The sequence below is a fragment of the Adiantum capillus-veneris genome, chromosome 8 (assembly GCF_014529385.1).
Source record: "Adiantum capillus-veneris isolate H3 chromosome 8, ASM1452938v2, whole genome shotgun sequence".
Taxonomy (NCBI): domain Eukaryota; kingdom Viridiplantae; phylum Streptophyta; class Polypodiopsida; order Polypodiales; family Pteridaceae; genus Adiantum; species Adiantum capillus-veneris.
Window position 1 is genome coordinate 130,643,619 of NC_140938.1, and position 12,985 is coordinate 130,656,603.

A 12,985-nucleotide genomic window follows, 5' to 3' on the forward strand; every position below is an offset into this window, starting at 1 on the left:
CACCAATGTGTCAAAAGCTTTCCCACAACTGGAGCATTATCCCCTTCTTCAAATTCATAGATTTTTTATGTCTTTGTCAACAATACACAATTTGCCTATCAATGTATCATTGAGACATAGAAATCACCAACAACTTGCAAATAAAAGGTGATTGGTAGCAGAAACATTTTCAATATAGAAAAAGTCAACAAAGCATAGTATACATCTCAACCATATCCCATTTCGTCCATTTGCTTGTGGATTGCATACTCAATGGAGGGCCGACTTCTCTCCAACTACAATGTAAGAACAATTTGATTTGAAATTGAAAAAATATTACTCCCCCCCCCCCCCCCAAACACCCATAGTATTATTGACACACATGACAAAATTCTCATTTTTGAATTCTTCCACAAGTTTTAGGAAAAGAGATCTTGGCCATGAATAAAACAACTGAAAGAAGAGAAAAAGTTTAAGAGAAAAATAGGGGGTTGGAAACATGAGGCAAGAGTACTTACAATTTGTGCAACTTGTACTATAGATGTGACCATTTGCTATTGGGAATCGATTACATATATATCCGCGACTATAAGTGATACTACTGACTTGCATAATGACAGAAGCAAAGTTCCTTTAATAGTATCTTAGTCATGACAAAAAATTCAAAGGGTTCACCCTTCACAATGGAAGTTGTGGCATCCACAAGAAATGGAAACTTGACTATACCCCCATCTTATTCTTTGGCACAACAGTTACCTTCCACTTTGATAGACATTTTTGGCTCTATAATGGCTACAAATTTATCTATGTAAGGGTCTTTCACAATCACGTTGATTGTTTGCAAACCTTCCTTGTCAATTAAGTCAACTTTTAGATACTTCTTGAATTTTTTGTTGCTTTGGAAAGTCCCGCACGTGCTAAGAATATGCCCCTCCAAAGCAAAGCAGAAATTTGTGTTAGGAACTTGAGATATGCAAAGAAAAAGAGGTTATAGGATGACAGTGCTCCTTGAAATGGCATGAGTGCTTAATTTTTGGCAGGTCAGATACGAGGCACATTATTAGTTAAAATCAACACTATGATTACATTTTGTATGAGAAAAAAGATGATATTAAAATCATTACCTTTTCCTTTTTATCTAATGGAAAAAAATTCCATGCTTTAGGACATTTGCCCTCTTTTCCTTGCAGAGATCTAATAAGAAATTCACCTTCACTTTGCTCAAAAACTCTTGTTGTGATTACAAGTAAGCCTTGTAGTGAAGGTGGTCCAAGTGCAACACTCGTGCATCAATGACTTTGGATGACGCATTTTGTGGTAAAGTGAAGCCACACGCCAAGATATCATCTTTGAACCAAATTGTACCCTACATTAGATTAAGGGGGATTAGCGGGTGGGATCAATGGTCTTCATCTCCAACAAAAAGTGGATGCATTTGATTTGTCAAATGGGTGGGACCCTACTTGAGTTTACTATTTTCGTGTGAGTCTACTTTTAGCTTGTATGGGGGGGCGGGGGGGAGACATGCAGCGAACTTCTTTCCACCATCCGTTGATGTCAATATTCTTACCCGTGCTTCCCACCTATTGATTTCATGGTGGAGAAGTGTTAAAGATTTTGTGGCTTTTAGTGTAGAGACTCACCTCTCCTTTGTCCTCCATGCATGACTCTCTTGAGGCATGATTATAAGAAGGATCCTTTGAAGCTTTGGTACATCCTTCTCTACTTGAGAGAGAGAGAGAGAGAGAGAGAGAGAGAGAGAGAGAGAGAGAGAGAGAGAGAACTGATTTTATAGAGTCAAAGATCTTTTCAATGTCAACTAAAAGTTGAAGATGGGGGCTTCTTGGACCACATGATTAGTCAATTAGTTCTAAGCATTTTTTTCAATGATAGATTTAACCAGGGTACCGCATGGGAAATTGTAAGCCAATGGGATAGCGTGCTCCTTGGTTGAACAATTGAACATGTAATAAACGAAGGAAGCGACGACCAAGAGGGAACGGATCTAAGGTTGGATTCACATAGAGGTGGGAGCCAGACACCTCTAGCTTGCTCCACCCCCAAAGGTTAACTATCAAGAGGGAACAAATCTAAGGTTGGATTCACATAGAGGTGGGAGCCAGACACCTCTATCTTGCTCCACCCCCAAAGGTGGATGTTGCCAATAAAACATTGTGTTGGGCTAGCGTGCTCCTTGGTTGAACAATTGAACATGTGATCAACGGAGGAAGCGACGACCAAGAGGGAACGGATCTAAGGTTGGATTCACATAGAGGTGGGAGCCACACACCTCTAACTTGCTCCACCCCCAAAGGTTAACTATCAAGAGGGAACAGATCTAAGGTTGGATTCACATAGAGGTGGGAGCCAGACACCTCTAGCTTGCTCCACCCCCAATGGTGGAGGTTGCCAATAAACATTGTGCTCAACGAATGGCAATATTACAATTGGCACACAATAGGCGTGACAAGAACTCTCTTTTTTTTTTTTGGGGGGGGGGCAGGTGGGTGTGTGACTGTTTTTTTTTAAAAATAGTCTTGCTTGGTGGGCCTTGCTATATAACAACTATAGAATATAACAGGTCATATGCAAATTGACATTTATCATCTAGCACTAAAGGAAACGAGATTGTGTCTAACTCCGCAATGGCTTGAGAGGGAAATACATTTAGAAAATGTTATTATATTTTTGGTTAGAGACAAATAAGTGGCATCAACTAATAGAGATTATAGGGGTGATTTTTAAGAGAGTTAGTTGATTTTTAAAGAGAAGCACGCACATTTTAAAATTGTTATTGTGTTATGGAAGGATACAACGTTAAGTGTATCAATGAACTGCAACAAGAAATGAGGTGCTTTACTAACCTGCAATGTTGTACTTGTGCTTTTTGCGGATTGTCCAATCTATAGGTCAATATTTGAGTCAAGCTACAAAAAAGCGATGTGAATAGTTAAACATATCGTCTTATAATGAAACCTCACATACTGAAAGTGCAAAATATACAGTGCATGTCATGCAGAGGTGCCATACAAAATTATGGTGGAGAGCTGGCACTGTGGTCTCTCCAAAAAATTATAAGAAACGGAAGCCGTGCCCTGCCCCATAGCATTTATGTGTTGCACCAAGCAAACGCATGTGCATGGGAAATTGGATGCAAATAACAGACCTTGTAGTGTTGTTGAGATGGAGACGCACTTGCAATCACAATGTCCAGTGTTGTGAATATATGTCCTCCTTGCCATACACAAAACACACATTAAGGCGAATACAGAAGATGTAGGATATTGATTAAGCTTAAAGGGAAGCAGATGTAACTTTATGTTCTATGTCCTTTGATCATTATTAGCTTCTCTCTCTCTCTCTCTCTCTCTCTCTCTCTCTCTCTCTCTCTCTCTCTCTCTCTCTCTCTCTCTCTCATCAGGGACACTAAAAAGCGCTCAATGTGAATGCTTAGTTTGCTTTTAGGACGACGCACAACACGAATGTTGGTGAGCATAGGGGGTTGCTCCATACTTTTGTCCTGACAATGATAGACAATATTCATCGTCATCATCAATGCAACCCAATAGAATATATGCATAATGATATCAAGAATCTAGCACTTAAGTAAAGAAATGCAAAGTGCATTGGCAAACTAAATAGATACAATGATCAAGAATGAGCATTGACAAACTCAAAAAATTAAAAAAGCATCAACAAATTAGAAAAATTATATTGTACTACCAACCTGATAATCGTGTATGGGTAGTACGTACAATGTCATCCATGAAGGAGGTCAGAAAAGGAGACAATTGTGGGATAAGGAGATCAAGTCGCCGCTTTGATTTTTCGTTAGATAATATAAAAGCATGCCCTATTATTTGAAGCCGTCTGATTAAGGTCAAGGGCAATGGCTTTGGTCATACAAAGCGGCTGCTTGTGGACTCAAGTAATTACAAGAGCAGATTAGGCTTACCAAGTAAAAAACAAGTTATAAGCGATTTAGCCAGTCACACTCCCTTTCATATCGCCTAGCATGCTGGTATATATTTAGATCCCACCTGCTGTTGTGGACTAAACTCCTACAATAGCTTTGTATCGTGTCGATTTTTGCATTCACTTATGCTATCATGTCTACCATCACCAATACATATGTTTTGTTCCTCTTCTTTCAACTTAGCTTCCATCACCAATACATATGTTTTGTTCCTCTTCTTTCAACTTAGCTTCATGTTCAAGCTCATTTTGCAGATCTTTGATTCTCCCTCAGAAAGCCCAAGGAAGAGTGAGTCTGAATGCTTAATTTGTTACTTGTCAGCCTCATGCTCAAGCTTGTTTTGCAGATCTTTGGTTCTCCTTCTGCCATAAGGGACATAGAGTGCATAGAAAGATGAATCTGATTGTGTGTTTCTCATCTGGAGTCTTCATCAAGTCGTGATAGGCTACCGACAAAGTCAACACCCAAGAAAATTCCAGGCGTGAAGAATGCCTAGAGGACATGATCGACACTGATGCTTTTTCAGTTGGCTATTTTTGGTTCTCTCCTCCCTTCCCCGTCACCAACGCCTTCAACACCCTCACTCTTGCATCAACCGTTGCGATGGCTCCTCCATATCGCTCGTCTTTCTTCCTCCGCACCATCACCAAATCTTCCAGTCGCCACAAGTTCGTGAAAACGCTAAAATCAACTGCGTAATCCACCCCTTTCTTTGTGCTTGCAACGGAGTAAGTGCCTTATCGATGGCAGGCTATAGCCAAGCAACCCAGACTGTACTGGGCAACAGGCAATATGGATTCAATGAAGTTACTAGTTAGCCTGGAGCGTGATTGGGCAGAGCTGCAGACGGAGAGGTGTTGGGACTGTTGGGCAGGCAGCACGGATAGGATATCGAGGGGACGCAGGCTTACAAGCTGTGGTTGTGGCCAGCGTAGAAGAGTGAGCTTGGAAGCTAGGCCAAGGATGTGGGGCATTGTTGTATTTTTTTCTCGACGGCTCATGCAGATTCAACAACCCTGTGCCCCAATTTTCATGGAAATGATATGCAGCAAGTCCCCGTGCCTAATTCTCAAGATTCACACCAATCCTTTTCTACGTTGTTTGCCCATGCAGCAGAAAATCGGGCAGAATCGGAAAGGAGTTGGCCTAATCTGGACTCGAGTCACCAAACTTGTTGCTTCTGGGAACCTGCAAACTGGAACAGTCTGCGAACTGCCTGTGGTGCCTTTGAACGGCTGCTAATTTTCGGGAACCTGCGAACTAGAACAACGTACTGATTGTCGAGAACCTGCGATCTGCCTGTGGTGCCTGCGAACTGCTCTGTTTGCTCTGTCTACGACGACGTTGGCTGTGGCGTTTTTATTTAAATCCTTGTTTTTTAAGCTTTTGCTACCGTGAAAAGCTTCCAGTGAGAAGCTGACACGTGGTGGCATGTGCGATCAGATAGGGGGAAAATGGCCTTTGGCTCACCAAGTAAAAAACTTGAAACTTGTGACATAGCACGCTACACGTCACGCCCTTCCTAAACCACCACAAAACCTCACTATTAATATTAAAAGCCACTACAAAACCTCGCTGAAATAACGTTGGTGCCTGCTGCATGTGTCTGAATGTGGGTAGTGTAGAGCTTTAAGACTCAAGAGAGAAGGTCTGCACACTTCTACGCCTCTTGCGTTGCTCTGCGAAGTCTGCAGCTGAACGCAGGAGGACCTCATGGCTCACCTTTGCAAGTACACCACCTGTTTAGGTTGCACTTGAAGCATCGATCACGGCTTGAGCTGTTGATGGCTATGGCAGTAGAGGCACAGCAAGATGGGATTAAGCTTTTCACAAGCAGGTATTATGCTGCTTGTGCTGCAGGGGGGCTGCTTTCAGCAGGTGCTTCCCACGTCCTCATCACACCTCTGGATGTGCTGAAAGTCAACATGCAGGTTTGTCTCTACTTACAGCTGTGTTATCGTGCGAATGTCGTTTATCATTGTCATTGCCGTTCTTCAATGTTATAGAAAAAGAACAGTTTACACTAAGTGGCTACTCATTTTGTTCCTATATATGGCCTCCTGGTTCTCATTCTGTCAATGGCCGTCTTTACCATCCCAGAAGGTACTCGTAGATGGGCATGGCTTAGGAGGATCTAGAAGGGGTGTATGTCTGGGGACAACATATAAGGATGTTGCATAGTGATCCCACACATCAAGGGAAGTAATCACTATGGGAGGGGAGTGCTCACGGAATCGGAAGAGACGCCATGCCTCTCCTGAGTCTCTACTCAAGAACAACTGGTATAAGTCTCGCTCCATGTGAGCTAGGAACACTTGCTTTGTGAGTCGTACAAGGCGCCGGAAGGCTATCGGAGATTGTCTGTGATTGATAACCCCTAGGACAAGATTTGTCTGAAGGTGTATTCTCATCTCGCTGCACTCCTCGTCGTACCAACTAATCTGAGGCATTCTCCATAGACGTCGTCTCTGGTCAGGCTGAGTGTGTGGATATGCCTTCGTTGCTGCATCATGCAATGTCTCAATCAGTAGAGTGTTGATCTCTTGCACCAAGAGTCCTGGCATGATTGCTGTACATATATGACCATAGATCTGCTCTGTCTAAATAGAGCCAGTCTCTCGTGTAAATGTATAGCGGGTATGTGTCCTCCCTCCTGTCACCTGAGCTGTACAGTACTGAAAGGAGACTGCAAATCTCACGAGAGCATGGTCCACTGCTATACCCAATGGTCTTGGTCCTATTGTGAGATTCTGAATGCAGGGGATGAAGCTCGGTTGTGCCATGACATAGTCCAGTGTGCTGGCCCCATGCCTATGCGGGAAGCAAGTAAACCCATGTCACGCGACACATCCAACCCTATGTGTCTGTGGACAAGCTACAACATGACAAGGGTTCAGTTCAGTAAAGTCAGTCTAGATTAGGAAGTGTTCTGGCACTTTTGTGAGTCTGTTCACAGACCGCGCGTGTCCAGGCACTTAGAGTAGATGTATGTCCTGGTTGCACACAGCATGATCATTATATTTCCATCAGAGCCCATCAGGAGCATTTTTACAGCGCATAGACCTATTTTCTCTATTTTTGACATTTTTCACTTATTATTTTTAAGTGACTTTTGTTGGAAACTAGGTAGGGCAATTTTGCTAAAGTTGTATAAATAGAAACCTAGCGCTAGCACTTTTTGGCAGAAGAGGCAGTAGGAGCGCTTGCTCACATGCAACTTCTCAGCAGGACCCCAAGATTCTCTAGCGAATTTGCATCAGAGCAGATGAGCTAGCGTTTTTGGATCAAGAACCCAAATCAGCCAGTGTTTTTGCATCTGCATCAGCGTGGCAACAGCAGAGGAGAGTTCAGCCCTAGCGTTAGCAGATGCATCAGCAGAGCCATAGCAGATTACACCAGATCGCAAAATTTAGCCCTAGCGTTTTTGGTTTGCAGATCAACCTCAGCGTTTTTTGCAGACCTTCGCGATGGAATTAGTCCTAGACTTAGCGTTTTCAGTTTTCAGCAGTCAGCTTCCGCAGTGAACCCCCAAACCTCGCAGATCTCACCTTTCTGCAGCAGATCCTCGTCGCAAGGTCAGATCCAGTGTAGTTTGCAAATTCAGCTCGGAAAACGTAGATTTCAGCATCTGTGTTTTCAGCGCATCGTTGCCATCGACATCGTCACCGACATAGAGTCAGAATTCAAAAGATAAAGATTTGCAGATTTCAGTCCTTTGCATTTTCAGATTTCAGCTCGTCTTGGAGTCGTCCTCATCGTCGTCGACATCGTCGGCAAGTCCAAGCATTGTAGAGATTTGTACAATCAATAGTAGACCGCTCTCGCCATAGAGAGTGGGGTCTTCAGAGGAGGGTTTGACAACATTCTGGTGTCGTGTTCTCTTCTCTCTCCATCTCTCAGTCTCAGCACCTTCATGCACAGTGTTTATCCACTTTGTTTGTGTCCATTGCACTCTCTCACTGAAGGAACGGAAGGCTCTCCCATCCGAAAGTAAAAGGCACCTTGAGCACAGTTCGGAGCACTCATCTTGAGCAAAGTTCAACATTCACTCTGCTCCATCTTACATTGGTAAGAGCTTTGACAGTGTTCTGTATCACTCAAGGAAAGAACCACAGTTTTTAATTTATTTTTGCTTGTTGCGGTTGTACGCAACCCAAGTTCTCTTGGGCGTGTCTATTTCTAGTCGTGTTTTTCAAGAGTAACAGAAAACTCAAGAAAGAAGGGCTTGTCCAACCTTCTCTTGTGCCTCTTTTCACTCATTGAGAGCGGACCGTGCACTTAGTGGTCGGCCAATCGACGTGAGGTGGAAAAAGCAACTTTGGTGTGAGTGCAAGGCTGCCAATGGGTGCGCCTGCAGAAAAGAGTAGAACTCGGGTGAAGAGAAGATCCTTCTCTAACATAGACTGTAAGCGAAAGAAGAACCGCAAGAACCTCAAGAACCCAAGAACCCAAGACCCGCAAGAACCCAAGACCACAAGAAACCACGACTTCAGTGGATGGTCATCACTCGAAGCGGAATGGATACTTCGCTTGGAGGTGGTGAGCATGGGAGTGGCGAAGAAGAGTTGTCTCCACCAGGAGGTTTTTCCGACCCTTCCCCTTCTCCATCTACGCCAAGGATTGCACTAACTCCTATGGAGGCTTTGCAACAGATGTTTATGGACAAGAAGTTAGAACGCGAAGTAAGAAAAGCAGAAATACAGCGTGAACACGAAGAAAGAATGGCAGCCATAGAGCATGAGCACAACGAAAGGAAAGCCGCCTTTTTCCGATTCTTTTCTCAAGTGCAGACACAAATACAAGAGGTTCAAGAAAAGGAGACTCTCTCAATCTCTTCTTCTCCAAAGCAGGACACACAGGATTTGCATGATGATAAGCACGATGATTTGAATGATAGTGATAAGCATGATGATTTGGATGGTCAATGTTGCCAAATTGGCTTTATCTGATAAAAAAATAATTCTAAATGAATTATTGGATTTATAAGTGAGAGGGTTTTCTCGCTTGGAACACCAAGGAAAAATAATTCTAAATGAATTATTGGAATTTTAAGTGAGAGGGTTTTTCTCACTGGAGACATCCGAGTACAGAATATTCCTAGTGCGTCATTCAGAGTAATGACGGGAGCACTGTGAAAGAGAATATCTGTAAGGCCACCAGGAACGGGTACTTCTGATGCATCACATCGGATGGGTGACAGGGAGCATCGGAAAGAAGTATCCGACCATCCGGGAACGGACATCTTTGATGCGTCATAGGATGGGTGACAGAGCATCGTGAAGGAGATTGTACCGTAAGTTCGGTAGGAAAGGACTAGGTGATGGGTATTCCTGATGCGTCACAAGGTGGGTGACGGGTGCATCGGAAAGGGAATATCCATAGTCGGGAGGAAATTCCGAACTGTGTTAGAATTGTGCACAAGGAAAAAGCAAGCACTTGAATGAAGATGGGTTCAGAGGAAACTTTGAGGAAAAACAGATGCTTTTTGAGAAAGCGGGATTGCTTTTCGGGAAAGCAGATGCTTTCCCGCGAGTAAGTCTATGTCTGCATTGCAATTGTGCATGTGATTGCATCCAGGGACGCCTGGGAAGTGCTGTGAAAGCATTGTTTTTAACTTATAAGGTTTTATTGAGTTTTTGGGCAGGTTCAGACTATTTTTAAAGTACGCCGGCCGCCCACTTAATAAGTGGGCAACCATCTGATAAATAAGGCAACAGATCAGCCAACGTTTTTCTCTCTCTCTTTTTCTAGCAGAATAGAAAAAAAAAAAAGAAAAAAAAAGAAAAAAAAAAACCGGCCGCGATCTCTATGCGAGCAGCTATTTGTGCCCGTGGCTAGGAGCTATAAAAGCATCACATGCCCTCACTCAGAGAGGAGGACCAATCTTTGCAAGGAGGAGATGCTACTGCAGATTTCAGCCGTAAAGAAGACGTTGCCAATGATGCCCATGGCTGCCCCAAGTGTACTAGATGTCGCCAAGACCCAGTGCGCGAGTTCCCTCGCGAAGAATTGCCTACGAAGCGTGTTTCCATCGCGACAAGTTGCTGTTTTTCTCTGTTTTCAGCCCATAAACGTCGTAGACGGGGCTGATTTACGAGAAGGAACCCGAGCACACACCTCTTTTGTGTGTAGGATTGGAAGAGAGGATTTTCTATGGAGAGATCTCTTCCGAGGAATTGCTTTTCGAGAATCGAGTTGCGTTTCGAGTGTCGAGACTTTGAAGGTAACGATTTTCATGTTCTGATCTTTGAGTATTTGATTGCAGGTGTACTTCCTCTTCGTGAGGGAGTAGGAGCAAAGGAAGGCATGAGCCTCTGCAGGAGAAAAGCGCTCTGAGGAACTAGAGCCAGATCAGCCCAAGGGTTTCGTACCCGAGTTTGGGAAGTAGATCCACGGATCGGAGAGAGGTAGTCTCTCAAGTTGTGATCCGGAAGCTGGGATTCCCAAGTAAGGACTTCGTGTCCGGGAAAGCAGAGTTGTTCTGCGGGAAGAGGACTCTGGAAAGAGAGTTGGAAAAGAGTTGCAGGGATGCCATGCCCTGAGTCTGGAAGGTGAGATCCAGAGCCAGAACCTTGATTCTCGAGGAATTGGAATAAGGAACGGAAGTTCCTTGGAACAGGGTTTTGCCCTAGGAATCGGAAGCTGAGGCTTTCGGGAACCATCAAGTCTTATTCAGAACGAACGTGGTAATACGTTCGGTTCAAGTGCTTGTATAGACTTCTCAGTAATAAAGATACTATTACGGGGACCAGCCCATCTTCTGGTCCCCAGTACTGTGTCGATCTTCTCACTCTCTATCTCTCTCTCTCTATTTATTTCTCTCTATATCCTTTGGCTTCAGTAATAAGTGATAAATCCTATTTATCCGAATGTATTTTATATTGTTATACGCTCCTGTTTGTGACAGTCAAGATGTGGTTTTTCACAAGCACGATGAATTGCAGGATCACGATGTGATTGTTCACAAGGATGATGTGCTAGTTGATACTTTCTCTCGTGAATCTAACCTCATTGCAGAGACGATCAATCACGAAGAACCGATCTTGGCTCTCGAGTCGAGGTCCACAGAACCCCCACAGGAAGATTTGATCAAACACGAAGAACCGATCTTGGCTCTCGAGCCTAGGTCCAAAGAATCCCCACAGGAAGTACTATGTATTCGCATGATTAGTCAGCACGCATTGTTTGAGTGTTTCATTCGTGATCGTTTCTTGTAATTTAGTCAGCATCTTTATGTGATCGCTTTTCCTAGGCATGCCATATTGTACGTTGAGCACGATTCACTCATGAATGAGCATGGATGTATGCGGATTTCTCATGAAAAGCTGAAAAGTATGCATTTCAAGGAGGTCACATTCCATGTCTCTTCCTTTGCATGACACAGTCGTAGAAAGAGCGCAAAAAGGATTGAGCATTAAGCATGGGCATTTCCATTATGATTTGCCACAATTGATTGATTAGATCAGAAAGTCGAGATTCGACTCCATTGTTTGCGTGTGTTTGATGAATGGTTTGGCACTTCGTCTATATGTTCATCTACATTGCATGCACAGCCTTTAGAAAAGACAAGATTTTTTCCAGTCACTTTACAAGCAATGGGTATGTTCATGTTTTTGTGTTGAAAGCGGTTTCAGGAATTTTCAGCCTTCGAGATTCTTGAAGAAGGTAGACGCATGATTATAGACGAAGTTGAAGCATTGAAGGAGCCACAGAAGACTGTCGCTTTCGGTGCGGCCCATAGAAGCAAGCGTTGCAGACCTTTATGAAGTTCAAGTATCGGATGACCCACGCATCAGAGTGGGCCGGCGAGAGGAGTCCTTCACAAGATTCTAGACATTGTTGGCGATCTCCCACGACGCCGTACAATTCGGTACCAATACCTCACTTTGAAAAGGAGGGGATGTCACGTGACACATCCATCCCTATGTGTCGGTGGACAAGCTACAGCATGACAAGGGTTCAATTCAGTCAAGTCAGTCTAGATTAGGAAGTGTTCTGGCACTTTTGTGAGTCTGTTCACAGACTTTGCATGTCCAGGCACTTAGATTAGATGCATATCCTCTGGTTGCACACAACATGATCATCAGATTTCCATCAGAACCTGTCAGGAGCATTTTTATGGTGCATAGACCTATTTTTTTCATTTTTGACATTTTTCACTTATTATTTTTAAGCCACTTTTGTTGGAAACTAGGTAGGGCAATTTTGCTAAAGTTGTATAAATAGAAACTTAGCGCTAGCACTTTTTGGCAGAAGAGGTAGCAGGAGCGCTTGCTCACAGGAAACTTCTCAGCAGGACCCCAAGATTCTCTAGCGTTTTTGCATCACAGTAGAGGAGCTAGCGTTTTTGGATCAAGAACCCAGATCAGCCAGCGTTTTTGCATCAGCATCAACCTAGTGACAACAGAGGAGAGTTCAGCCCTAGCGTTAGCAGTTGCATCAGCAGATCCATAGCAGATTGCACTAGATTGCAAAATTTAGCCCTAGCGTTTTTGGTTTGCAGATCAACCTTAGCGTTTTTACAGATCCTCTCGATGGAATCAGTCCTAGACTTAGCGTTTTCAGTTTTCAGTAGTCAGCTTCCGCAGTGAACCCCCAAACCTCGCAGATTTTAGCATCTGCGTTTTCAGCGCGTCGTCGTCGCATCGTCGCCATCGACATCGTCACCGACATAGAGTCAGAATTCAGCAGATAAAGATTTGCAACTTTCAGCCCTTAGTATTTACAGATTTCAGTCCGTCTCGTCGTCGTCCTATTCGTCGTCGACATCGTCGGCAAGTCCAAGCATTGTAGAGATTTGTGCAATCAATAGTAGACCGCTCTCGCCATAGAGAGTGGGGCCTTCGGAGGAGGGTGTCCATTGCACTTTCTCACTAAAGGAACGAAAGGCTCTCCCTTCCGTAATTAGAAGGAATCTTCAGCACAGTTCGGAGCACTCATCTTGAGCAAAGTTTAACATTCACTTCCGCTGCACCTTACAACCCATATGACGGGGGAATAGTTGTAGGCTGTAACAAACTGTTGACATGT

At 43.7% G+C, this 12,985-nt stretch overlaps 1 protein-coding gene across 2 annotated transcripts in view; it reads left to right on the forward strand.

The window, feature by feature from the left end:
* The first annotated feature begins 5,526 nt into the window (after nt 1-5,526).
* Nucleotides 5,527-12,985, forward strand: part of PHT3;3 (phosphate transporter 3;3) — a 112,384-nt gene continuing 104,925 nt past the window's right edge. The window contains exon 1 of one of the 2 annotated variants that reach the window (XM_086518515.1): nt 5,527-5,886. In XM_086518515.1, coding sequence (XP_086374641.1) covers nt 5,740-5,886 — 147 coding nt within the window. In that variant the 5' untranslated portion in view covers nt 5,527-5,739. The remainder of the gene's footprint in view (nt 5,887-12,985) is intronic. The other variant, XM_086518516.1, reaches the window with a different exon arrangement.